Source organism: Molossus molossus, unplaced genomic scaffold (genome assembly GCF_014108415.1).
Source record: "Molossus molossus isolate mMolMol1 unplaced genomic scaffold, mMolMol1.p scaffold_m16_p_13, whole genome shotgun sequence".
Classification (NCBI taxonomy): Eukaryota; Metazoa; Chordata; class Mammalia; order Chiroptera; family Molossidae; genus Molossus; species Molossus molossus.
The window spans coordinates 79945021-79972978 of NW_023425348.1; the positions used below are offsets into that span (position 1 = coordinate 79945021).

At 38.6% G+C, this 27958-nt stretch overlaps 1 protein-coding gene across 1 annotated transcript in view; it reads left to right on the forward strand.

The window, feature by feature from the left end:
* HSD17B12 (hydroxysteroid 17-beta dehydrogenase 12) overlaps window positions 1–27958 on the forward strand; it is a 159874-nt gene that overhangs the window by 50750 nt on the left and 81166 nt on the right. The window contains exons 2-3 of the mRNA XM_036258204.1: window positions 18377–18423; window positions 22007–22082. Coding sequence (XP_036114097.1) covers window positions 18377–18423; window positions 22007–22082 — 123 coding nt within the window. The remainder of the gene's footprint in view (window positions 1–18376; window positions 18424–22006; window positions 22083–27958) is intronic.

Below are 27958 nucleotides of genomic sequence, written 5' to 3' on the forward strand. Positions count from 1 at the left end.
GTATTCCCCAGTGTAGCCCTGTTGTATTGAAATAGAATCTGAGTAGACAGCTCCCAGGGAGACCCAAGTCACACGGAAGTTTATGGGAGCTTTGAGTCCATTTGAATTTAGCATGCTGGAGGAGTAACTCATGATCATGAGGCACTTTGTTGATCTAAATTACCTTCAAAGAAAGAACCACCATCTCTTAATACTGAGTTTTACAGCTCTCTTTCTCCATGTACTTGGTATTATGGTAAAGCAGTAGAAAACGCACAATAATTCCCCTCTCTCCATCCTTATTTCCCCTGCGCTTTTGGCCAGCCCTGTTGCTCTGTTCTCCGCAGTACACCTCTTTGGGTGTCAGGTTGGGAGAGATGGACTGAAGTAGTAAGTGTATAGTGGGCAGTAGCTTCCCACTTCTCCAGAAGTGGTAGAGTAGGTTCAGTTCTTTTTTTTTTAAATTTTTTTTTCTTTATTGATTTTAGAGAGACAGGAAGGGAGAGGGAAGAGAGATAGAAACATCAATGAGAGAGAACATTGATTGGCTGCCTCCTGCATGCCTCCCACTGGGGATTTGGCCCACAACCTGGGCATGTGCCCTGACTGGGAATCGAACCTGCAAACCCCTGGTGCATGGGTTGATGCTCAACCACTGAGCCACACTGGCCGGGCGGTTCATTTCTTTATTTTGTTTCATTTCTGGAAAGCCTGAGTTCATTAAGTGCTTTTCTATTTTAGGTTTTACATGCTAACTGAATTAAACATCTCACTGTGGCAATAACCAGATGGGGGCTGCCACATTATAATTCTGTTTAAGTTAACATTTACAGAAAATAATTTTATTTGAATTTTAAACTTTGTAAAAACATAAAGAAGCATTGAAAATGAAAGAATGGTCTGGCCAGTGTGGCTCAGTGATTGAGTGTTGACCCATACCCCAGGAGGTCACCGGATCAATTCCTGGTCAGGACACATGCCCAAGTTGTGGGCCTGATCCCCATTGGGGGTCATGCAGGAGGCAGCCAATCATTGTTCTCCTCTCATCAATGTTTCTGTCTCTCCCTTTAATTTCTTCTCTCTCTAAAATCAATAAAGGAAAAAAAATTTAAAAAGCACTATGTAAGAAATACATACAATTATTATAGAAAAACTAGAAAATGCAGCTAAGTAAAAAAAAATCTGCATTTTCTAATTTTAAAAATTACTTACAAAACTCTACCATCAACTTCTTGGTCTGTGTATAACCTTTTACCCTTTAGACTTTTTCCAATATATACACAGACATGAACATACATGTGTATATGTACATTTTTATGCAAAAGGTGGCTACTGTATTTGTTACTCCTGGTATTGCATCTGGGAATTGGCTTATTTATGAGCTAAGTTTTCAATAAGCTTCTTTGGGCTCATCATTAGATAATGGTCATTACAAATTCCAACTAAGAGTTTTCAGGAGAAATAACATTGTTAAAACAGCCCTGGCCAGTTTGGCTCAGCGGTTAGAGCGTCGGCCTGCGGTCCGGAGAGACCCGGGTTCGGTTCCCGCTAAGGGCATGTACCTCGGTTGCAGTTTGTCCCCGGCCCTGGTTGGTCGTGCGGGTGGCAGCCACTCGATGTGTCCCTTCACGTCAATGTTTCTCCCTCTCTCTCTCCCTTCCTCTTGCTCCCTCCCACTCTATCTGTACAAAAAATGGAAAAATATCCTTGGGTGAGGATAAAAAAAACCACAAAAAAACAGTCACTTTAGCTCCACATAGTTTTGCTCTAATTTGTCTTCACATATAATATATCATAGACACTTTTCACTTCCCAAGGCTTTTCTTTGGTGCTATCATTTTATAAAAAAATCTTTATTGCCCTGGCCGGTTTGGCTTAGTGGTTAGAGCGTCGGCCTGTGGTCCAGAGAGACCCGGGTTCGGTTCCCGCTAAGGGCATGTACCTCGGTTGCAGTTTGTCCCCAGCCCTGGTTGGGTTGTGTGGGTGGCAGCCACTCGATGTGTCCCTTTCACGTCGATGTTTCTCTCTCTCTCTCTTCCTCTCTCTCCCTCTCACTCTACCTGAACGAAAAATGGAAAAATATTCTTGGGTGAGGATTAAAAAAAAAATCTTTATTGTTGAAAAATGTTCCCTCTTTTTTCCACTATCGACCCCCTCCCTGCTCTCACCCTCCTCCTGCCTTCCCCACACTATTGTCTGTGTCCATTGGGTGCGGTCATATTTGATAGCTGCATCATGTTTCCACAGTATTGATATACTATGATGTATATTATAGATATCTTATATATAATATGTACATAGATTATATGTGGATAGACTATACATTACTACATATACCATAATTATATGCTATATATACTATATATACACCCTTATGTGTTTTCTTCAGTTATATATTATAATTTCTTTAGTGGTCCCTTATTGTTGACCACTGGGCTTTAGTTTTGCTATTGCTAACAACGCTTCAATATACCAACATCATGAAGGCTATACTCATTCTGAGAATCTGAAAAGGCAACAGAGCTTTAAGTTAGGAAGGGCCAGCAGGTGGCATGGAAAGGTGTAACATTGAAAGAATTGCTTCAGATGTCCTTGCATCTTAAGGATCAATGACAATAAAAAACAAGAAGGGCTACTGTACATCTAATAGAATCTAACAGGATTCTGAAATTTATAAGTTTAGCAGTTGGGAATCTTAATCTTGTGAGGAATTGAAGGTGTTTTTAAAACGTTGAATAGCAGATAGTATTAATCCTTCCAGCATATCTGCAAGGTAAGTGAGTAGGTCAGTAAATTATATAACTTTAACTTCAGCCACCAGAGATCTTAGTCTTTTTCTCTTTCAGCTCTAGTTCATATAGTGAGACTTTGTTAAATATTTACATTCGAAAAGTTGTGGAAACTTTCACTAGGGACCAGTGAGTTTCTACAATTCCTTTGGAGAATAAAAAGAGTTGTAGGTAAATAAATGAGATCACTGAAAAGTACCTAGCATTGTAGATCAGCCTAGTGTTAGAAGTTCTGTTTGTAAGAGGTAGTTTCTTGTGTACTTCCTTTGATTCCTTAATGCTCCAGACAGCTGTACTTGCCACCTAATCGCTGCTTCTGGGACAGTAGCTTATCCATGAACTTGAGTAAGGCAGGCTTCAATGACAAGCACAAAAGTATTCACTGCTCTTTACCACTTCCCTGACAATGATCCTCAGGTGAAGTAAAACTGATAAAAACAAGCCTCAACTTTTCTACCTTTATTGACTGTGGAAGAACATTGGAAAAATAAAAGATTTTTGTGATTCAGTCCCTCGTGATCTTTGTCTTGAATTTCTAAAGATGAGTTAGCTGTAGGTTTACTTTATTTTATTATTTTTCATCCTCACCTGAGGACATGCTTCGGGGGTGGGGGAGAAAGATCATTGTGAGAGATAAACATCAATCGGTTGTCTTCTGTATCTGCCCTGACTGGGGGTTGAACCCACAATCCAGGTGTGTGTGCTGACTGGGAATCAAATGGGCAACCTTTTGGTGCACAAGATGACGCTCAACCAACAGAGCTGCTGTGGCCCGACTATTGTTATTTTAAATCACAGCTCTGACTGGACTAAATACTGTTTCTAAAACTTGTTGACGTGTATGTTCTTAGAAATTAAAGATGAGAGAGAAGTCATTGCTATGACTTTATATCCATCATAGTCATGGAATCATAGGATCTTGGCTGTGCATTTAATACATGACTACACTTAAAAGATGCCTAAACTCGGGCTCAGAAATGTTGATTACTGGTCCAGGTTCATTTAGCTAGAACGTAGGTTTCCTGACTGCTAGTCAACTCACCACTGTTTTATGTGGGATATAACCCCTGCAACTGAGAAAAATAGCGTTGGGTTACATGAAGCTCCTTTGAAAAGATTTGGTTGGGAACATATCTTGTTGAGGGTTCATTTTTAAAAGTGTGAAAGTTGTTGAGTTGCTTAGCATAATTTCATTGGCAGTCTTGGGTTTTCCTAAAAAGTAGAAAGAGGATCCTGCCAGATGTTGTCTGACAGGAGAGAATTGTGCTTCCATGGTTTGGGCTCTTTAGGGATGAGTTCAAAAAACAAACAAAAACTAGTGGAGAGAATAGATGAGCATTCTTTTTTTTTTTTTTTTTTTATCCTCACCCGAGGCCATTTTTTCCATTTTTGTTCAGATAGAGTGGGAGGGGGAGAGAGGAAGAGAGAGAAACATCGATGTGAAAGGGACACATTGAGTGGCTGCCACCCACACGACCCAAGCAGGGCCGGGGACAAACTGCAACCGAGGATGTGCCCTTAGCGGGAACCGAACCAGGGTCTCACTGGACCACAGGCCGACAAGATGAGCATTCTTTATTTCCTTCCTTAAATGTGTTGATACTAATCAGTCATCAAGATATATATCGTAAATTGTTTATCAAATTATCTTTTGGGGAAGCTGTTTTGAAGTTCTTGACCAGGCCTGATCAGGCCTGACAAGTAGACGAACTTGAGTTCTCCTAGGGATAGAGTACCTAGGGATGTAGTGAGGTCTCTGGCTGAAGCATCAACATTTAGGCGTTTAGTAGGGAAGTGTTTAATCTTTGAAGAAAAAGAAATTATTCACTAAGAAACTCTGGCTCAAAATAGGACTTTATTGTAGTGTTACTGTGAGAAACCCAGTGGCGTAGAAGCAGAATAGTTTCTTAGCAGGGAGGGACTTATTTATCAGAGTGACTGATATCCAAGATCTCTTTGTTTTGGAAGAATTTACCCACTGCTTACCTGAAGAATATTAGTTAAAAGCTTAAATGGGATGAATGAGGTCAAAACAAGCCAAATAACCTACACTATACCCTCCCTATATATCTACCTTGGTGTTTATAATTTGGACCATTCAAAAGAAGTTAATTGTTGGAAGTAGCAATTAGATCCCATTACAGCTCTTTCACTTTACCAGGTTGAAGTTATATATTTCAAGGACACTCGCTGTAGGCACCGTTGTCCTAGTGTGTTTGCATACTGTTTATAAGCTAAGGGACTATTGATTTCGTTATTACTCTACCAGTTAAATGTGTACAATCATAAGGTATGTCAAAAGCTATTATTTTTTATTTTGAGCTATAGGACTCTTCCAATGTGGACTTGTTGAAGTAACTTCAAACCTACAGGCATTTATGAGATGTAAATTTCTTACGTAGGAGTTGAGGCGATGTTATGGTTTATGTTGAACATAAAACAATTGCATAGGCTGGACAGGTCTCATTAGAATGTTAACTACTGCACATTAAGAAGGAAATAAAGCCAGAATTACACTGCATATCAGAGATAAGATTCTCATAACTATTCCACAACTCTTTTTCCTTGCCATATGTCATGATCTAATTAATTATTAGGATTAAGAACCAGATAACAAGTCAGGGAACTTTGGTTGTATTTCTTTGCTTCCAGTTATTCTGAACTTGTGTACATTATTTAGCCTCTACTAATAGGGAGGCTTTGACATAGTAGAGGCTACATAGTAAGCCAGACTCAATGATTGTTGTGAAAAGCTTAGAAGTTCACGTTATTGAAATATGGCTGATGGGGATGGTGAGGAAAGAAAAATGTCCTTCTCAACATGAGGAGTGACTTGGGCACAACATGGAGCTGATTCCCTGGCAAGTTATATTTGGGAAACACCAGACAGACTGACTGGGGTTGAGAGGCTGGTTAAAGAATAGTGTAAAGTAAAGTTGGATTCAGCATTATCAGATTAACAAGCAAGGAACTCTTTGCAGTATGTGTATGCACCATGTATTATTGCTAAATGTGACTGTTACAGATAGTTCAGATTTCTAAGTCAGTGTTGTGTAGTAGGTTCATGTTCTGGTGATTCGATTTGAGATGATGTGACCAGCGGCAAGTCACTTAACCTTTCTGAGATGGATTCTTTATTTATAAAATTAGATACTATAATGAGATCTTATTATGTATAACCCTCACTCATGAAGTTACTGGGGCAGTTACTAATTATACCTAATATAGAGTTAGGAATATTAAAACAATGTCTGTTTGCTACTGTGTTTGGCACATACTAGGTACACAATAAATGTAGATACATATAAAAGTGCTGGTCTACCAATAGGAACAAATGGAAGTTTAGGTTCCTCTGTATTCTTTTGTGTAAATTGAATGATGTTATTGATTGGAATTTTACTGCCTATATTCAAGGGATGACTCAGCAAGAGAAATAGTTATTTCTTTTCCTTTCTTGATCTAGCTTGTGGTGAAAAGCTAATATTTACTAACTTTTTAAAACAAGATTTTTAAAAAAATGGAGGTAAAATTCCCAACATGAAATTAACAATCATTTTAAATTGTATAGTTCCGTGGAATTCAGTACATTCACAGTGCTGTACAACTATCACTTCTGTCTAGTTCCAAGACATTTTCATCACCATAGGAAACGCCATATGCACTAAGCAGTCACTCCTCATCCCTCATTCCCTAGCTCCTGGCAACCACTAATCTTTCTCTATTGATTTGCCTATTCTGGATGTTTCATGTAAATGGATTCATACGGTCTGTGAGCTTTTGTATCTGGCTTTCACTTAGTATAATGTTCATCCACATTGAAACGTGTCAGTACTGCATTCCTTCTTATGACTGAATAATGTTCCATGGTATGGATATTCCACATTTTGAAATCTATTCATCAGTTGATGGGCATTTGGTTTATTTCCACCTTTTGGTTATTGTGAATAGTGCTGCTACAAACATTCCTATACAAGTTTCTGATTGAATACCTATTTTCAATTCTTTTATGTATATAGAATTAGTAGGTCACATGGTAATTCTATGTTTATCTTTTTGAGGAACCACCAAAATGTTTTTCTCAGCAGTTGCACCAATTTAAATTCCCACCAGCAATGTATGAGGGCTCCAATTTCTCCACATTTTCACTAACACGTCTTATTTTCCATTTTAATTTTTAAAAAATGGTGGCCAAACTGGTTTGCCATTAAAGTTTTGATTTTCATTTTCTTTTTTTTTATCCTCACCCGAGGACATTTTCCCATTTTTTTGTTCAGGTAGAGTGGGAGGGAGAGAGAGGAACAGAGAGAGAGAGAGAAACATCGATGTGAAGGAACACATCGAGTGGCTGCCACCCGCACGACCGACCAGGGCCGGGGACAAACTGCAACCGAGGTACGCGCCCTTAGCGGGAACCGAACCCGGGTCTCTCAGGACCGCAGGCCGACGACGCTCTAACCGCTGAGCCAAACCAGCCAGGGCTGATTTTCATTTTCTTAATGATGTTGAATATTTTGTCATGTGCCTGCTTGATATTTATATATCATCATTAGATTAATATCTGTGTACATTCTTTTCCCATTTTAATCTTGGGTTATCTTTTTGTTGTTGAGTTGTAGGAGTTCTTTATATATTCTGGATACTTGGCCCTATTTTGATATATAATTTTTCAAGTATTTTCACCCATTCTTTGGATTTTTTTTCGGTTTCTTGATATTGTCCTTTGTTGTACAAAAAAATTTTAGTTTTGATGAAGTCCAACTTAATTGTTCATTTGTTGCTTATAGTTTTATTTTTTTATCCTCATCCGAGGACATTTTTCCATTTTTTGTTCAGATAGAGTGGAAGGGAGAGAGAGGAAGAGAGAGAGAGAGAGAGAAACATTGACGTGAAAGGGACATAGCGAATGGCTGCCACCCGCGCGACCAACCAGGGCCGGGGACAGATTGCTACTGAGGTACACGCCCTTAATGGGAACCGAACCCGGGTCTATCTCGACCACAGGCCAATGCTCTAACCACTGAGCAAAACAGGCCAGGGCTGTTGCTTGTAGTTTTGATCTCATAGCTAACCTTAGTTGTTTTTATTTTTAATTTTTACTTATTTATTTTTTAAATCCTCACCCAAAGATATGTTTTTATTGATTTTAGAGGGAGAGGTAGGGGGAAAGAGAGAGAGAGAGAGAGAGAGAAATATGGATATGAGAGAGAAACATCCATCAATTGCCTCCCTGGGGATTGAACCTGCAACCTAGGAATGTGCCCTGACAGGAATGGAACCTGCAACCTTTTGGCGTATGGGACAATGCTCCAACCAACTGAGCCACCCAGCCAGGGCTAACTTTAGTTGCTTTTAAATTTTCCTTTCTATACCCCGTCCACTTTCTAGAATTCCTCGTCTATTGCTAACAATTAATGAGCATTTACTATCTGCCGAGTCCCAATGTAAGTACATTATATACATTGTCCTGTTTAATTCTCAAACAATCCTATATGGTGGGTACTATTATTAACATTTTAAAATTGAATCTTTACAATGACTCTATGGGACAGATAGCAGTCTTCACTTTACAAATAAAGAAACTGAGACAATAGAAGTTAACTAGCTTTTGATAGATGGTGGAGTTGGCATTTGAACCTAGACTTGAACCTTGCTGGTCCCATTTAAACACTTCATATACTCTGCACCAAAAGAGCAAAAGCCTAATGTCTTTCCATTATAGTTTTACTAGGCCTGTGATCCAGAAGTAGTAACTTCTTTGTTCCCAGCCAGAATTCCTACTCTCATGAAGCCCCTCCTATTTTACTCTCACATTTTGGGTATCCCCAGAGAGAGCCACATAGCCCTTTGAATCCACTAAATCACAATGAGGCACAGGATTGATAGCTTTTTAATTCTTATACAGGGTTTACATTTTTAAAGAGGATGTGGTATTAACTGAAATGAATCATTATCTGGAAAGGTTTTCAGTTAACCAAGTAAAGTGAAAAAAATCAGGCAGAAGGTATTTTTGGGTTTTAGTGCCACCAGGAGGCATTACAAGTAAGTCCTTGCCTGGAAGTCGGCCCAGGGGATTAGCTGCCTTTAGCAGATCCTGCATTTCATAGCTTCTTCATTTTCTCTCTTCTGAACCTGTGGTTGTTTTTGGATGTTGTTTTGTTTTGCTTTTGTTGTTGTTTGCTTGTTAGTTTTTTTAGGTGGCAAGCTATAACTATCTGCAGTATTTGTTGCGTCAAGAGGAGAGGAGGGAAGGCCTGGAGGGCTGATCACTAGGGAATCAGAGAGGACTGCTGGGAGAAGGGGACTGTCTCATGGGCCAGCATATTTGTATACTGGGCGTTTTCTTTCTATAGTAATAGATTGTGCTTGAAAAAAAAAAAGTGTAACTTTCCCAAACCATAAGGTTATGGGAAATGTCCACGCTATCTGGGTTTATGCATCATTTATTTTTTTCCTATAAAAATTTTTTTTATTAAAATATTAGAAGAACAAGTTATAGTAGACTTTTCTTATTTTGCCTCACTTTCACTGATTATCTTTACTAAAAATGCAGGAAGTTGCTGCTGTTTTATTAACTTGCAGCCTGCATGCTTCCCTTTGTTCTTTGTTAGATATGAGCTGGCATGTGTTAGACTACGTTTGCTCATCGGGACTTCAGTGGTTTCTAAATTCAGCACTGCTAAGCTGGTTCCCTGTTTGCTTGAATCAATTGAGACTGCTATTTTTAGCAACAAAAGGGAATTGAAATAGCAATTTTCTTTCCATGTAATAGATCCCCAAGTGGAATACTGATGCAAGCTCTCTGTCATTTTCTAATCTCCCCACCCCCAAAAGCACTCAGAGGAAAGGCAGCTGTCATGGTTTGCGGCAGTATTAATCTTTAATCAATCGAGTGTTTTCTGCATTCAGGTGTTCAGGGGGGAAAAAAAGGGTCACAAGAAGGAACCTGCCTGGAATAACTAAACTCTTATGCATGGGCTCTGCAGTCAGAATTTGGTGGGTAGTGGCAGGGAATAGACAGAAGAGCTAAAAATAGCATGTTTGCTTCCAGTGCTCCTCCATTCTAGTCTATTTTTGATGTTTGATTTTGATAAGTTGATTGGGTACTTACTAAAAATATCTGTTCCTAGCAAGTTGAGGACAAAAAGAGTAGAATATTTTTAACCTATACAAACTAAAGTATTTTTGTTGACTGTATAAAATCTGGAAGCTGATTTTAATACTGGTCAGTTGCCAGTATTTTATGTAATCTGTAACAAGCTAGACATTTTGGATGCCAAGTTGGGACATTCTTTTTATTTGTCAGTTTCCATCTTCTCCAAGGCTTGCAAATTTGGGTTCTGGTGTTATATTTATATATGAAGACATAAACCATTTTTTTATTTCCCTCCCACCTCTACCTCAATTCTGCCCCTGGCCATTGTATGTACTCCAGCAACCCAGAGGATGGTGAGAAATACCTGATGCTGTCAATTATGGCCGATACCTGTAGCTTTTTTCTGTGTATTGTTGAAAAAAACCTTAACTTATCTACTTACTTCATAGCAAAATGAAAACAGAACACCCAGTGTTCATTTAAGAAGTAAATCTTAAAGACAAGAACAGTGACAAATCACTACTTTGGTGATTTGGCATGCTTTACTAAACCAAAATGGTTCATCTTCCCTTCCCCTAATTCTGCTTTGGATTTATTCACGTCATATCCACTCTGATACATTATGAGAGAAGTAGTTCCCTCCACCGTTGAAAATCATCTCAAGGACAGCATCAGAATCATTTGAAAATGTGTATCTACAGATTTATTATAAAGTGAAACTTTTCTCTGTTAAATTTTTAAATTTTTATTTTAGATCATTGATTTTTTTTTTTTTTATCCTCACCCGAGGACCATTTTTTGTTCAGATAAAGTGGGAGGGAGGGAGGGAGGGAGGGAGGGAGAGAGAGAGAGAGAGAGAGAGAGAGAGAGAGAGAGAAACATCGACGTGAAAGGGACACATAGAGTGGCTGCCACCCACATGACCAACCAGGGCCGGGGACAAACTGCAACCGAGGTACGTGCCCTTAGCGGGAACTGAACCCTGGTCTCTCTGGACTGCAGGCTGACGCTCTAATAGCTGAGCCAAACCGACCAGGACAGAGATCACTGATTTTTGATGTTGCAAGGGGTTGAAGAGAGCATATTGGGTTGTGTACAGTAGGTGACTGGACATTATTTCTTAAAAAAAAAAAAAGAGTGGATAAAGCAGTGGATAGTGTCATAAGAGGCTAGTTTTTCATTCATAGTCTCATTCACTCATTCATCTATCCAGCAAAATTCACTCATTCATCTATCCAGCAAAATTTTATTTATCATCTGCTTTTGCCAGGCACTGTGCTAGCAGGTAGACTGTGGTGTGAAAATGCATAAAGGAAACCTTATTTTAAATGAAATAAGGAGGCCTGAAGGGGAGCTGTTGAACCCTACCACTTCATTTCAGTTACACACCCTAATAGGAAGAAGTGATCATTACAGGGAAGAGATGTACTTTGTATTTCCAACAAGATGTGTCTCTACTTTATTACCTCAGTGGATGAAGGACGATTTCTCTCCTTGCCTAGCAACAAGCCTAGCCAATAGGAACCCTTGCAACTCAGCCAATGGGAAGCCATCACCACTCTGAACTCTCACTTTCCTTCATGATTTTCATTTAAAACACCCTGTCCTAACTTACTCCTTTTTCTCTATAAAGTAACGATTCTCTCTTGTTTGCTGGACTTGCCTGTAGTTTTTGATGTAGTATGATTGTCCCAAATTGCAATTCTCTGCTAGTCTTGAATACACCCATCTTTGCTGGTAAAAATAACTTTTTTATTTTTATGGTCACCAATGGTGACCCAGACCTTTATGGAAACCCCTATGATGAATGGGGACAGAGTTTTGAGATCCTCTTAGTCTAGAGGTTAAGGAAAGCTCAATGGGAGAGAAAATATTCAACTGAAGATCTCAAGGATGGGAGGGAGACACTGGTTGGAGACACTGGGAACAGAGGGAACAGAATTTGTAAAGAGAGAGACTATTACCTTGGAGGAACTGGAAACATTTCAGCATGACCTGGGCAGTCAGTGGTCGGAGGAAAATGATGGGTGTTAAGGTCAGCTCGTGGAAGACCTTGTAAAGAATAAAGGCAGTGGGAAGCTGTCAGGGCAGGGACAAGATGTCAGATTTGCCCTTTGGAGTGATCACTTTGGCTGCAGTGTGGAGAATGAGTCAGGGAGGAATAAGAATGGGAGCAGGTGAATTAGTTAGAAGGCGGTTGCAGTGGTTTTGTGGGAGATGAATGATGGTAGCCCAGGTGGTGGCGGTGGGGAGAAGTGAATGGCGAGAAGCTTTAAGTTTTATGTAACTGGCAATAGGGAAACATTGTCACTTCTTGACAGGAGAATGAGATCATAAAAAATAGTGTTTCAGAAAGATGATTCTGAACTGTGTATAGCATGAACTGAGTGAGGAGGGACTGAAAGGTTCACTGCACAAGTCCTTGTGTGTTGGGGTGATAGCTTGGATTGAGGTGATAGCTGTTGTGAGAATTAATTGGATAATATCAGTGAAATACCTTGAGCAAATATTCTTATAATGATGTAAATACTAAACATTTTATTTTAATAATTTACTTTACTGACAGCTTACTCTTGCTTTTCTGGGCCTGTAATAGTGACTTCAACAATAGAGAAGTTTATTTTTCACCCAGTTTAAAGAAGACTATAATTTTTCTATATGTCTGATTCTTAGTGGTCAGCAATAAAAAACAAAACGATTCGTTTTTAAAAAGTGGCGTGGTAATTTCATGGAGTTATCAGGCAGGAACCTTGATCCCTTTGAGTATGTTCCTTCATCTTAACCCATGGCTTCTACCCTCAAGGTTACTTCATTGTTCAAGACTGCTAGAGCTACAGCCATGGGTTTTGAATTGGCTAAATGAAGAGCAAAAAGGGGCCTCTCCTCTTGAGTCAGCTTCTTTCCTCCCTCCCTCCCTTTATTATCCTCACCCAAGGACATTTTTGCATTTATCTTCAGATAGAGCAGGAGGGAGAGAGGGAAGGGAGAGAGAGAGATAGAGAGAGAGAAAGAGAGAAAGAAACATCGATGTGAGAGAGACACATCGACTGGTTGCCACCCACATGACTCCAACCTGGGCAGGGACAAACTGCAACCGAGGTACATGCCCTTAGCGGGAACTGAACCCAGAGCTCTTGTCCGCAGGCTGACAGTCTGATCGCTGAGCCAAACCGGCCAGGGCTGGAGTCAGCTTCCTTTAAACAACCTTTCTCAAAGTCGTTCACCACACTGCTTGCATGTTATTTCTAGAATTTAATCACATAGCCTTACCTAGCTGCTAAGGAGGTTGGAAGATGCAATCTGTATTTCAGGCCACGGTTGCTACAGAGAAGGAAGGGAAGAATGGATGTTTAGGAAGACAGTAGGTTCTGGCCCAGATGTGCATATAATATACAAAGGATAGTCTCTTGGGTTGTTTTTGCACATTTCATCTTATATCATTGTGGCTGTGAGTGCTTCATATTTTCATTAACAGAATTTTTTTTTCTTTATTGATTAGAGAGAGAGAGGAGGGGAGAGGGAGAGAGATGGAAACATCGATGAGAGAGAACATCGACTTGCTGCCTCCTGCATGCCCCCCACTGGGGATCAGGCCCATTACCTGGGCATGTGCCCTGACCGGGAATCGAACTGGTGACCTCTTGGTGCATGGATCAATGCTCAACCACTGAGCTACACTGGCCAAGTTTAATATTTTCATTTTACGAAACCACAAAAAACAGGCACTGCTAATTTGGATAATTGGGAGCTGGTCTTTGTTTCATTTGGTTTTCATTGCAAGATGGTAGGTATATCTGGGTGATAGTGCTTAGATCACTGTTTCCCAAAATAAAAATCAAGAGATGATCTTAGGTACTGCACTGATGAACATTTAAAAAATTTAATAGTTAGCCTAGCCTGTGTGGCTCAGTGGTTGAGCGTTGACCCATGCACTTAGAGGTTGCGGTTCGATTCCTGGTCAGGGCACATGCCCAGGTTGTGGGCCTGATCCCCAGTGGGGGGCGTTCAGGAGGCAGCCACTTGATGTTCTCTCTCATTGATGTTTCTATTTCTCTCTCTCAAATTAATAAAGAAAAAATAATTTTAAAAAACTTAATAGGTATGTATATATACACATTTTACACTAAGATTCTATTTATATTAATTGAAACTGGTGGTCTTTTATAATTATCAAATAATTAAGTAAATAGTAATCAAGTAAATGTTTTCTATTACATTTTATTTTAAAAAATCAGTTTTAAGAAAATATTAAGTGACTTGGGAAACACTTTTTTAAGCATTGCTACACTGATATTTTGGGAAACTGGAGTAGATGAAGAGTTCTTCAAAAGTAGAAAAAGACTTCCTTTTTAGAAAGGCAGTACCTGCATATGATTAATGGTAAGAAAAATAAAAATTAGTAATCTCTTTTCTGTCCTTCCCCCAGCACCTCAGAAGCAACCACAAGACTCTTTTTTTTATCCTCACCTGAGGACATTTTTGCATTTATCTTCAGCTAGAACAAGAGGGATAGAGGGGAAGAGAGAGAGACACATCGAATGGTTGCCACGCACATGACCCCAACCTGGGCGGGGACAAACTGCAACTGAGGTACGTGCCCTTGGTGGGAACCGAACACGGGACTCTCTAGTCTGCAGGCCGATGCTCTAACCATTGAGCCAAACCGGCCAGGGTGCAACCACAAGACTCTTGATTTAAGATTGTGTGCTTTGGTTAGATTGCTAAAATTAATGATGAAGAGTTGATTCCTCAAACAATATGGTATCATTTTAATAGTGAGAATCACAAATTATATTATAAAAATAAAAAAATTATTGAACTTATTTGGGATTTTTCTATCTCGGCTACTGTTGTTGGAGAATATGTAGCTTTAAAGCAAAGAATATATATTTTAAAAGCAAAAGCTGGACAATTTTTGTCTCCCCATCCTCCATATCTTAATAAACAAATTTAAATTTTTTTGCCTCGAGTAAAACTTTTATAATTGAATGAAGTTTAGCAGATGACTTGGTTATGTTTGTATATTATTGCGAACATACTACCTACCACGTGACTTGAGAACAAAGGCATACACACACACGCACTAATCTATATTCTTTTGAAATGTGTATATCATAGCCAGAAATTCTGGATGTGTTATATGGAGCGACTTTGTTGTCGTTTAATTCTTGAGCATTTTCTTACTAAGGGACTTTTAAGACCCTAATCAGAGAAATCTGATATCGACATTGATTCACTGCTGTATTCATATAGGATTTGCTTGCTTCACAGTTGTACAGAATAAACAGAATAATGTAGGTACAAAAGACTGTAAATAGATAGATGAGTGGCAGGTAGGTTAGGAGAGCGTAAGGTACTCTACTTGTAGAGTGGTGAACTTAGTGAAAGCAGGTTCTCAGGAGACAGTCGAAATAGCGTGTTTAGTAGTTTATAACGCAAACTGCTGAGCATCATTCATGCATTCATCAAATGTCTACTAAGCACCTACCTTGTGCATGTCACATAACAGGGAGCCTGGAATCTGATAGAATTAAGGCATGTACATGTGAGGAAATGCAATTCAAAGTAGAGTCGTAAGTGCCAGAAGAGGATGCATGTACAGAGCTGTGGGAGTTGAGAGGCGAGAGAGGTTTTCTTTGTTTGAAGTGATCTGGAAGAGTGGAGTTAGTGGAGCTTGAACAAGGCTTTGAAGGAAAAGGAGAAGAGATGAGGTCCTGGGGATCTTGGAGAGAGCAACACATTTATCACAGAAGAAAAAGGAGAGAATTGGAAACATTAGGAGATGTTTATCCTTCATGTGTGAAACATTAGTGAATCAGTAACAGGAATATAGTATAAAATTTGGGTCCCCATATACTCCTCAGCTCCTACAAAATACTCAGGAGATAAAATGTTACAGAAATATACAGTTGAATTGATCGTGAGGTTGGAGAAACTTTCATATGATGCTTATTTTCATATTGGTTCTACTATAAATGTTTAAATCCATATATTAATAATGTTTTTATAAATAAAACTACAATAATAAAAACACAGGGATTACCTTTGGAAGATGCTAGGAAACCAATTTATTTTGAAAACAAAGAGGAAAAAACGAAACATTTATCTTGTGTTCCCATGCAAATTCTGTATCATTGTAACTAAAAATTAATGAGTCATTTCTTTATGGAAATATTCCAGCTAATAAATGAAGACGGAATGATAGAATTTAAATATTACCATTTTGCAATCTCTGATGAAATATGTCATCAATGGCTGCTAATAAAGCAAAAAAGGAAGACAACTAGAAATACATTTCCTGGTGCAAATATGCATAATTACTTGTAAAGTATTCTTACCAAAAATCAAATCTGAATTTGATCAAGCATCTATAGCCAACCACTGGTGGACAGAAGGACTTGTTAAGTGACGTCAGGAGAATGCAATGAGCAAATGCCAGGCTGGGAAAGTGAAACATGTGGCCTGATATCTTCAACAAATAAGGAGGAAACAAAGGGAGGGAGAAAATGGAGGGAGGGGAGAGGGAGAGAGGTGGGGATTAAATAGATAAATAGATTTAGATTTATAGATAGATGGATAGATAGAACCTGTAGACTAAAAGAGGTTTAATAGACATTAACCAATTTTAGGTGTGGAATTTACTGAATCCAGATTTGACCAAATTATTAGAAGTTTTTTGAAACTTTGAAGAAATTTCTATACTGATTGAACATTTGATGTCAGGGAATCATTGTTTACATTTTTGGAATATGTTAATGACATTGTGGTTATTTTTAATAACATACATACTGAAATACTTATGAATGAAGTGATGTACTGTTTGGGATTCATTTAAAAATAATCTGAGGTGGGAGGAAGCTGGTGGGGATATAGATAAGGCAAGATTAAACTCAGGTTGATGATGGGTGAAGCTGGGGCACGTGTGCATGGGAGTTTGTTACGCTGTTCTCTTTATTTTTGGATATGTTTGACCATTTTTAATTCTAAAAAGTTATTTGAAACTGGAAAGATGAAGGCCAAGCAGGAGCATGATGAGAATCTAAGATTATGAACGACATGGCTAGGAAGAATAGGGACGTGTTTGATATACTTCTGAATAGTAAAAGTAGAGGCCATATCATGGAATTTGAAAGTAGTGGTTTTGAAACAAATACAAGAAACTCCTAATTTACACCATTACTAATTTTCCATACTCTGGAAATGATTTGTAAAAACTCATAGAGAGGTTTGGGGAGCATCTCTAACCTTTTGGAGCAGACAGCTGTGCTCTGAATTTGTAACAAACATGGTTTCAGTATTTCTGAGATGAGATACTATGGTGTAGCCTAACCCATTATAATGATCAAATGTGTCTGCTGCCTAAGTGTTCTGAGCTTACAAGAGGAATATGCTTTTTCATAGAAGAAAATGTTATTCAATTGTTTTACTGCCTATAATATATATATTTTTTAATCCTCACCCGAGGATATTTTTGCATCCATCTTCAAATAGAGCTGGAGGGAGAGAGGGAGGGAGAGAGGAAGAGAGAGACATATCGACTGTTTGCCACTCACACAACCCCAACCGGGGCCGGGGACAAACTGCAACCGAGGTACATGCCCTTGGTGGGAACGGAGCCTGGGTCTATCTGATCCATAGGCTGACGCTCTAACTGCTGATCCAAACCGACCAGGGCAACTACCTATAATTTTTTAAAATTAGTTTATTGAGGTATAACAGAGACAGTAAGTGTGTACTTAAGTGTATACAGCTCAGTGAAATTATATATATATGTGTGTGTGTGTGTATATATATATATATATATATATATATATATCAAGATGGAGAATATTTTCTTAAGTATCCCGTACTGCCCCTTCACTATTATCTACTCCCTTACCCAGAGGTAACCAATATTCTGAGTTGTATTATCATAAATTAGTTTTGTCCTTTTTTACCCTCATAAATGGAATCATAACAGCATATATACTTTTATGTCAGGCTTTTCCACTCAACATCATGTCTGAGATTTGTTCATGTTTTGCATATATCAGTAATTTGTTCTTTTTTACTGCTAATTAGTATTCCATGTGTGAATGTACTTCAATATACTTATTTTCCTGTAGCTTACTATTGGGGCATGTTTACCTACTATGCATGAATTAAGCTACCATGAGAGTCTTACCTCTTGGGAATTGCTAGGTCATAGGGTAGGCATATGTTTAATTCTGGACATAATGCCAAATAGTTTTTCCAAAATGATTACACTTCAGAAATACAGTGCCACCAATAGTATATGAGAGTTCCAGTTGCTTCATATCCTCATTAACAACTGGTATTGCAGTCTTTTTCATTTTAGCCATTGTGGGGGGTTTTCAGAGCTCAGTTTGAACCACTGGTATTGCTCCAGGTGGTTCAAATTTCCATCAAAGTCTTACACAGGTCCTCTAGTCTTTAATTGGTGGCTCCTAACTATGTGTGATCAGATCGTCATTGTAATTCTTAAACTAAACTATTCCTTTTTCTCTTTTCTCAGTTGTCACTGGTAGTACTGATGGAATTGGAAAATCATATGCAGAAGAGGTAGGTCATTTTCAAGACCTTTTTTTTTTGGTATTAAAAATACAAACAAAAAAATGAGTAAGTTGGAAATGTGAAAAATTCAGTGTAATTTTATTTCATATTGTATAAGTATGAACAGTTTTTGCTTTCTATTTATTTGTTTACATTTTATTTTTTCAGTTACAGTTGACAGTTAAAATTATTTTGTATTGGTTTCAGGTGTGCAATATAGTGGTTATACAATTATATAATTTTAAGTGATTCCTCTGATAATTTCAGTACCTACATGGCACCATACATAGTTCGTTAATTCAACATTACTGACTATATTCTCTATGCTGTACTTTACATCCTCATGACTATTTTATAATTACCCATTTGTATTTCTTAATCCCTTTACCTTTTCCACCCATTCCCCTCAAGCCCCTTTCCATCTGCCAACTCTCAGTTTGTTTTCTGTATCTATGAGTCTGTTTTTGTTTTGTTTTATGTTTTAGATTCCACTCGTAAATGAAAGCATATGGTATTTGGTTTTTTTTGGTCTATCTTATTTCACTTAGCATAATATACTCTAGGTCCATCCATTTTGTTGCAAATAAGATTTCATTATTTTTTTTATGCCTGAGTAATATTCCAGTGTGTACATTACCACATCTTCTTTATTCACATATGTATTGATGGGCACTTGGATTGCTTCCACATCTTGGCTGTTGTACATATTACACTGTAATGAACATAGGGGTACATATATCTTTTGAATTCGTGTTTTGGATTTCTTCATATATATACCCAGAAGTGGAATTGCTGGGTCATAAAGTAATTCTATTTTTAATTATATTAGGAACCTCCGTTCTGTTTTTCATAGTGGCTGTACCAGTCTGCAATCCCATCAACAGTGCATGAGGGTTTTCTTTTCTCCACCCTCGCCAACACTTGTTTGTTGATTTGATGATGATAGCCATTCTGACAGGTGTCAGGTGCTATCTCATTGTAGTTTCAATTTGCATTTCTCTGATGATTCATGATGTTGAGCATCTTTTTTGTCTATTGAACATTTGTATATCCTCTTTGGAGAAGTGTCTATTCAGGTCCTCCAGTTTTTTAATTAGAATGCTTATTTTTTTGGTGTTGAGTTATATGAGTTTTTCATAAATTTTGGGTATTAACCCCTTATCAGATGTATCATTGGGGAATATGTATTTTCATTCAGTATGTTGTCTTTTTGTTTGTTGATGATATCCTTTGCTGCACGAAACCTTTTTAGTTTGATGTAGCCCCGTTTGTTGATTTTTGTTTGTTTGTTGCCCTTGCCTGAGGAGATAGTTCAGAAAAAATATTACTAAGAGAAGGCAGTCTAGTTTCTCTTTTTATTTGCATGTATTGGACAGTCCTTGGTTTTGAACTATTTTCCAAAGGGTGTATGTATTATTATATAGGTTATATTTCTAGGCCAGTTTAGAGTATCACTTTCATAAGAAGGACTGTGATCAACAGAAAGATATTGGCAGACAAAGGCAAAGGATTCAAATTTTCTGTAATGTAATAAAAGGATAGGAAACCATAATAGTTTGAAGACCATCATACAAATCGGGAACCTTGACAGTACTCTTCAGGCAAGCTTCCCAGCCTCCCAGTTCCTCAAAGGCACCCACAGCCTGTGACACTGCCCACTTGTGATGAGGATCCTGGCAGGTCTACCGCCTCTCCAATATGTCAGTCCCAAGGGTTTTTTTTTTTTTTTTAATCCTCCTTTGTTTTCCCAGTTTTGTATTTTGAATATCAAAATTACAGAAAAGTTGCAAGAAGAATATAATGAACACCCATATATACCTTTCACTTGGATTCATCAATTACTATCATTTTCTACATTGAATGTTCTTTATTATAATTATAATTTGGATGGACCATTTGTGAGTTACAGACATAGCAATTCACCCCTAAATGTTTCAGCCTGAATTTTCTAAGACTTAGAATGTTCACCCTTATAACCACAGTATAGTGGTCATAGATAGAAAGTTCAACCTGATACAATACTATTTGTATAACACACAGCCCATAAGCAAATTTCCCCATTGTCCCCCAAACCTTTCTTATAGCTCTTTGATTTGTGCGTCCACATCCAGTTAAGGATTATGCATTGCATTTAGGTGTCATGTCTCTTGACTGGAAGAGTTCCCTAGCTTTTTGTGTTTTTTGTTGTTGTTGTTTTTTTGTAACTGGCATTTAAAAAAAATCCAGGCCGGTTGTTTTATAAAAGGTTTCTCAATTTGGATTTGTCTGATTGTATCCTCATGATTAGATTCCGGTTAAATGTTTTTTAGCAGGAATGCCACATAGGTGCTATTGTGTCCTGACTTTATCTTATCAGGTGGCACAAGAAGTCTACTTGTTTCATTATTATGTTAAGACAAAGGCTGCCCACCATAATTCTCTATTATAAAGGTACCTTTCCCCTTTGTAATGAATAAGTAATATGTAGGGTGGTACTTTGAGACTGTATAAATATCCCATTTCCCAACAATTTTTCACCCAGTGGTTTTAACATCCATTGAAGATTTTTGCCTCTATTAGTTATTACTGTGGTGGTTTAAAAATGGCAATTTTCTGATGATATCTTTCCTTCTACACTTATTAGATGCTGTTTTTCTACAAATAAAAGCTATCCCTTATCCTCCCTCCCCTGTTAATTGAAAAAAACCAACAACAGCATATCAGTTTGGACTCATGGGTTCTTTAGTGGTTTTACAGCAGAGTAATTTAACAAATTATTGCCCAACTTTGTTATTTTTATTAAAAAAATGTTCTATATCTTCTCATTTACAATATCACTTATTACTTAATAAAAACCAACTTTAGGATTTAAGATTGGAATATTAGTTTAGTAAATCACTAATAGTTCATAGCAGCTAATTTATTGCTCATTTATATACTGTCTGGAATAGTTCACTGAAAACTTTTGTGGATGTTAGTGTTTTTCCTCTGCCCCTATATTTATGCATCTCTGGAGTAGAAACCACATTCCTGTAAATCTTATTCATGCTATGCAGCACTTATACAGTGCTAGGTAGTACACAGAAGGTGCTCTTCAGGAAAATCTTTATTGATTTATCCAATTAACTTTCTTAGTTTGCCTTTGTTGTCTATAAAGTAAAATGCATAAATAAAAATTTAAGATAGATTCTATTTTTAGGAATTCCTAACATTTTAACTATAGTTTTCTTTGCCATTCCTCCAGTGTTTATGTATGCAGTCTAAATAAAAACATTTTTTAAGGTTAACTATTAAATTATAGAAGCGATAGATAATTGTGATTTTAAACACTCATACAGAGTAGATGGATAGAAAATGAAAAGTAACAGTCTTCCTACTAAAACCCTTTGACATTTATATACGAGCTTGATTTAAAAGATGCCCCTTTGGGGATCCTTTTGTATAGTCTTCATTTTGGATTGTCCATTCATTGCACTTAGGCTTATTTGTTTGTTTTTTAATTTGGATTATCTTATGGTCAGGTTTTCTTAAAATGAGAATATATCTAATGTCTGTTTTCAAATGAAATGCACAGGTATGATTCAACTGTTTGGTGTCTCTTTTACCATTTCAGTTAGCGAAGTGTGGAATGAAGCTTGTCCTTATCAGCAGGTCACAGGATAAACTGAACCAGGTTTCCAGTGAAATAAGTAAGTTCTCACATCACCCTCCCCTCCTGATTAGAAAAATGAATGCACAAGCTTCTGTCTCATTCTGTTAACAGGCTATTCTAAAGGTGGATCATCAGTTTTTAAAAATTAATATAGGGCTATTGTAATTTGCTTAAAATGCCTTTTACTGACTCATTTAGTTTGTCAGGAATCAAATACTCTGATTATTTTATCATGTTCTATTTATACATTTTCTGTTGCTTCATTTCAGTATTCTTGTGGGTTTTTTTTATTCATTGACTTTATTGTCTCTAAAGTGTATCATATATGATTGAAGAAAAATACAAAAGGTAGCATATATACTACATGTGACCGGGAAACCATTTTCAACTTTCTTCTTAGTGAGCTGTGCTTGAGACCTGAACTATATTGGCAAAGTCTTTTTAAATTGACAGCTAATTACCAACCAGATGGATAAACCAGTGTTAGCCCTATACTTGGTAAAACTTACTGACTCATGTTCCCAGTATGGGGCCTGGGGCTAGTAGGCTTCTCAGTGTGATGCTTATGCACTTTACCCCTTTATTTATTGATTTGAGAAAGAGAGAGAGTGACAGAGGAAGATGGAGAGAGACAAAGAGAAACATCAATCTGTTGTTCCACCTATTTATGCATTCACTGGCTGATTCTTGTATGTGCCCTGACCCGGGATCAAACCTGCAACCTTGGTGTATCAGGGCAACGCTCTAACCCAGTGCTTCTCAACCTGTCGGTCGTGACCCCTCTGGGGGTTGAACGACCCTTTCATAGGGGTCGCCTGAGACCATTGGAAAACACATATTTCCGATGGTCTTAGGAACCCAGATCCCACTCCTCCATCCATCTCCAGGTGGCCCGCCCACATGCAGATACACCCACACACAACATGAGGAACTATATTAAAGGGTTGTGGCATTAGGGAGGTTGAGAACCACTGCTCTAACCAACTGAGCTACCCAGCAGCGCAGATACTTGTGCACTTTTTTTTTTTTATCCTCACCCGAGGACATTTTTCCATTTTTTGTATAGATAGAGTGGGAGGGAGAGAGAGGAAGAGACAGAGAAAGAGAAACATCGATGTGAAAGGGACACATCGAGTGGCTGCCACCGCACGACCAACCAGGGCCGGGGACAAACTGCAACCGAAGTACGTGCCCTTAGTGGGAACCGAACCCGGGTCTCTCCGGACCGCAGGCCGATGTTCTAACCGCTGAGCCAAACCGGCCAGGGCTACTTGTGCACTTTTACATCCACAAGTCAATCATTTACTTATTAAGAGCCAGTTGTGCTTGTTCCCAAACTCACTTATGCTGGGTGCATGTGTTATTAAATATTCTGTAAACTGATGCAACAATCTTGGTGTAAAAAGGGGAGTTATTTCTGTAAAAACTAAGTTGAGTGCTCTGAATAAAAATGAGAAAAGCGAGTTCTTTTAGAAACTGGCTGTGGAATTAGATGCTTACAAGATAAGTGCAAAACATTGGAAGGAATTATAAAAAGTACGAAGAAACTTGCTCTCTGATTATTTCATTTGTGTTGAAGCCTTTGCTGTATTTTGAAACAACTGGAACAGCCACATATAAATGATGCCTTGTGGGTGTGGTTTATGGCAAGAAAGACTGGAATTCCAGACAGCATATCACCACTCAAAGATAAGACCTTGGGCCTGCACAGGATTGGTGAACGAATTATGCTGATACATGATTTAAATGAAAACAAAATGGTTATAATGTATATTAGCATTTTGCAGGATTCCTTGCTTTAATTGACTTCTCTAAGTAGCCAACTAACAAACTACCTTCATTCTTTGAAAAGAGAGGATTTCTACAGTATTTTACTATATTTTCCCACCTTTATTGAGACATAATTGACATATAAAGTTATGTAAGTTTAAAGTGTACAATGTACTGTAATTTTATTAATATTACCATCTACTACTAACATTTATTTTAAAAAATTATTTTTCTTTATTGATTTTTTTAGAGAGGAAAGGGTGAGGGAGACAGAGATAGAAACATCAATGAGAGAGAACATTGATTGGCCGCCTCCTGCATGCCTCCCCACCGGGGATTGGGCCCACAACCTGGGCATGTGCCCTGACCAGGAATCGAACCGGCAACCTCTTGGTGCATGGGTTGATGCTCAACCACTGAGCCACACCGGCTGGGCTACTACTAACATTTGTATGGTGCTTTATTATTTATTCATTCCCTCACATGTATTATTCCCCTTTGATCCTTTAAGCATCCTTGTGAGGTATGTATTTTTTGTTATTAGTTCTTTCTGGACCATTCCTCGTTCTATGGGACAGATTGCACATACATGTACTTCATTTTTAGGTGAAAAATGATCTTTATAGATGCCTAATATTAAGTGAGTTAAAAATTTTTTAACGCTGCTGAGAGCTCAGATCTTTACAAAGGTGAGCATGTGGTATATAGATATATGAGAAATCTTTGGCATTTAAGGGTTTTAACTTTCAAGATTTCAACTATGTAAATGTCACCCTGAAGGTCCAAGACCTAGAGTATTTGTAATTTTGCTGAGGTGTGAATTTGAATTAAGCTGTGACACTAATGAGCCTGAGGTGTAGTTACTTAGATAGTAGGTGAATTTAGCATAATGCCTGGATCTTGCTACTATTTTTTTTTTTTTTTTAATCCTCACCTGAGGAATGTTTTTATTGACTTTAGAGAGAGGAAGGGAAAGAGAGAAATATTGGTGTGAGAGAGAAACATTGATTGGTTGCCTCCCACATGTGCCCTAAACGGTGATCGAACTGCAACCTAGGTTTGTGCCCTGACCTGGAATCGAACCCACAACATTTTGGTGCATGGGATGACACTCCAACTGAGCTACCTTGCTAGGGGTTATTACTGTTTCTTTCTACAGTACTTGTAGTCATGTTTATAAGTCTTGTAGCAATAAAATGTGGTGTGTGTGTGTGTGTTTGTGTGTAAAAAATTGACTGTTTTTTTTAAATCCTTACCGGAGGACATTTTTAAAAAATCTTTATTGTTGAATGAATTACAGATGTTCCTCATTTTTTCCCCATTGACCCCTCTCCTCCCTACTCCCGCCCCCTCCCACCTTTTCCCACACTATTGTCTGTGTCCATTGGTTATGCATATAAGTTCTTTGGTTTATTTCTTCCCACCCCCCAACCCCTTTCCCTTTGAGGTTTGTCATCTAGCAGTGAATTTGTACTTCTTAATCCCTTCACCTTTTTCACCCATTCTCCCAACCCCCCTCCCATCTGGCAACCAACAAAATGTTCTGTATCTATGAGAATGTTTCTGTTGTGCCTGTTCATTTTGTTTGTAGATTCCATTGTCAATAGATATGTATTCATTGCCATTTTGTTTGTTCATATATTTTATCTTTTTCTTCAAAAAGACCCTTCATCATTTCATATAATAATGGTTTGGTGGTGATGAACTCCTTGAACTTTTTCTTGTCTGGGAAAGTCTTTATATGGCCATTGATTCTAAATGACAGCTTTGCAGGATAGAGTAATCTTAGTTGTAGGTTCTTGCTTTTTATCACTCTGAATATTTCTTGCCACTCCCTTCTGGCCTGCAAAGTTTCTTTTGAGAAATCAGCTGACAGTCCGCCTGCGGTCCGGAGAGACCCGGGTTCGGTTCCCGCTAAGGGCATGTACCTCGGTTGCAGTTTGTCCCCGACCCTGGTTGGTTGTGCGGGTGGCAGCCACTCGATGTGTCCCTTTCACGTCGATGTTTCCCTCTCTCTCTCTTCCTCTCTCTCCCGCCCACTCTGTCTGTACAAAAAATGAAAAAATGTCCTCGAATGAGGATTAAAAAAAAAAGAGAAATCAGCTGACAGCCTAATGGGAACTCCCTTGTAGGTAATTAGCTGCCTTTCTCTTGCTGCTTTTAAGATTCTCTCTTTGTCTTGAACCTTTTGCATTTTGATGATGATGTGTCTTGGTGTGGGCCTCTTGGGGTTCATCTTGTTTGGGACTCTCTGTGCTTCCTGGACTTGTATATCTGTTTTCTTCACCAAGTTAGGAAAGTTTTCTGCCATTATTGTTTCAAACAGGTTTTTGATTTCTTGTTCTCTCTCTTCTCCTTCCGGCACCCCAAGATGCGAATGTTGGCACGCTTGAAGTTGTCCCAGAGGCTTCTTACACTATCCTCATTTTTTTGGCTTATTTTTCTTTTTGCTGTTTTGATTGGGCTTTTTTGCTTCCTTATATTCCAAATCAATGGTTTGCTTCTTGGATTTACGTTCTCTACTATTGAATCTGTGTAAATTATTCTTTATTTCAGTTAATGCCTCCTTCATTTCTGACTGGTCCTTTTTTATGCTGTTGAGGCCCTCACTAAGTTCACTGAGCATCCTTATAAGCAGTATTTTGAACTCAACATCTGTTAGGTTGCTTATCTCCATTTCGCTTAGTTCTTTTCTTGGTGTTTTGTTCTTTTCTTTCATTTGGAATCTGTTTCTTTGTCTCCTCATTTTGGCTGCCTCCCTGTGTTTGTTTCTGTGTATTACTTAATGAGAGGTATGGGGCTATCTGAGACCAGATGCTGTTTGTTTGAAAGAATTTAGGAAAACCTGAAGCAGAATCCAAGACAGGCCAATCCTATAGTTAAGCAACTGGCAACAGCTTGGGTGGGCCTGAAAGTTGGGTGGGGCGGGGCAACCAGTGTGAGCCAGGTTGCTGGAGTCTCCAATATTGCAGCTGTCTGCCGTCCCCGGGAAGGGTTCACCAAAGGAACAAAGGCCTCTGACAGCTGGTCTGTCCTGGAGAAAGCCCCCTCTCCAGCCCTCGCTCCAGTGTCAAACAGCTCAATTCTTCCCTGTATGTCTCTGGTGCCCCTCGAGCTGCCTCCCCTCCAAGCTTAGAGGGAGAGAGTCCGATAAGTTTGTGCGCGGGCCCTTTAAGGAACTGCCTGGGGCTCCAGCCGCCTCAGCCTCCCTGAGCCTCAGTTCCCGCTGGTTTTTCCAGCCAGAAGTGATGGGGATTCTCTTCCTGGCACTGGACCCTGAGCGGGGCACCTGGTGTAGGATGGGGACCCCTCAGTCCTCAGGGAGGACCTTCCCAGCCGAGGTGTCCTCCTGATTTGTATCCCCACACGTGGATGTGGGCCCAGCCCGTCCCCTCCGCCCTCCTACAGTCTGGATGTGGCTGCTGCTTTAATTCCGTAGCTGTAGGACTTCCATCCAGCTCAATTTCAGGTGGTTCTGAATGATGGTTGTTCTGTAGTTTAGTTGTAACTTTGATGTGGTTGTGGGAGGACCCGATACCACGCTTACGTACGCTGTCATCTTGACCGTAAGTCTCTAAAATTGACTGTTAATGCAATCACCTACTACACGTCAAAGGTAACGGTTCCTATGCAGAAAATAGAAGGTTTTTATTAAATGGAATATTGTATTTTGAAATGCTATGATCTAAATGAATCCACCATCTGCTTAACACAGAAACAAGAGGAACTACCTCATAATTCTCCTTCAGCAGGTGCTCCAGCCTATAGAAAAATTGCTAACAAGTCAGAAGGCCTACTTTAATGATATTTGAAAATCTAGTTAACTTATGATATGAGGTGACACGTGACCGTGGACATAAATATGATTCTAGAGTAAGATGGGATCCTGTTCACACATTTTCATGATGGAACAGATGGTGAAGGTATTGACTTGACCTTCATTATTAGGAAAAGTTTTGCTTTGTTGTTTTCCTTCTTGAAAATTTTGAAAAATATTTTTCCTGGGAATAATATAAATTTAATGGAAGAAGTAATGTCAGCAGACCCAGTCGTTCGTTCTAAGGAGATTTATACACTTGTTCAAGTTTTCAACTCAGATGTAAATCATCTGTTTGGGAGGATAATGTTTTCATGAACATATCT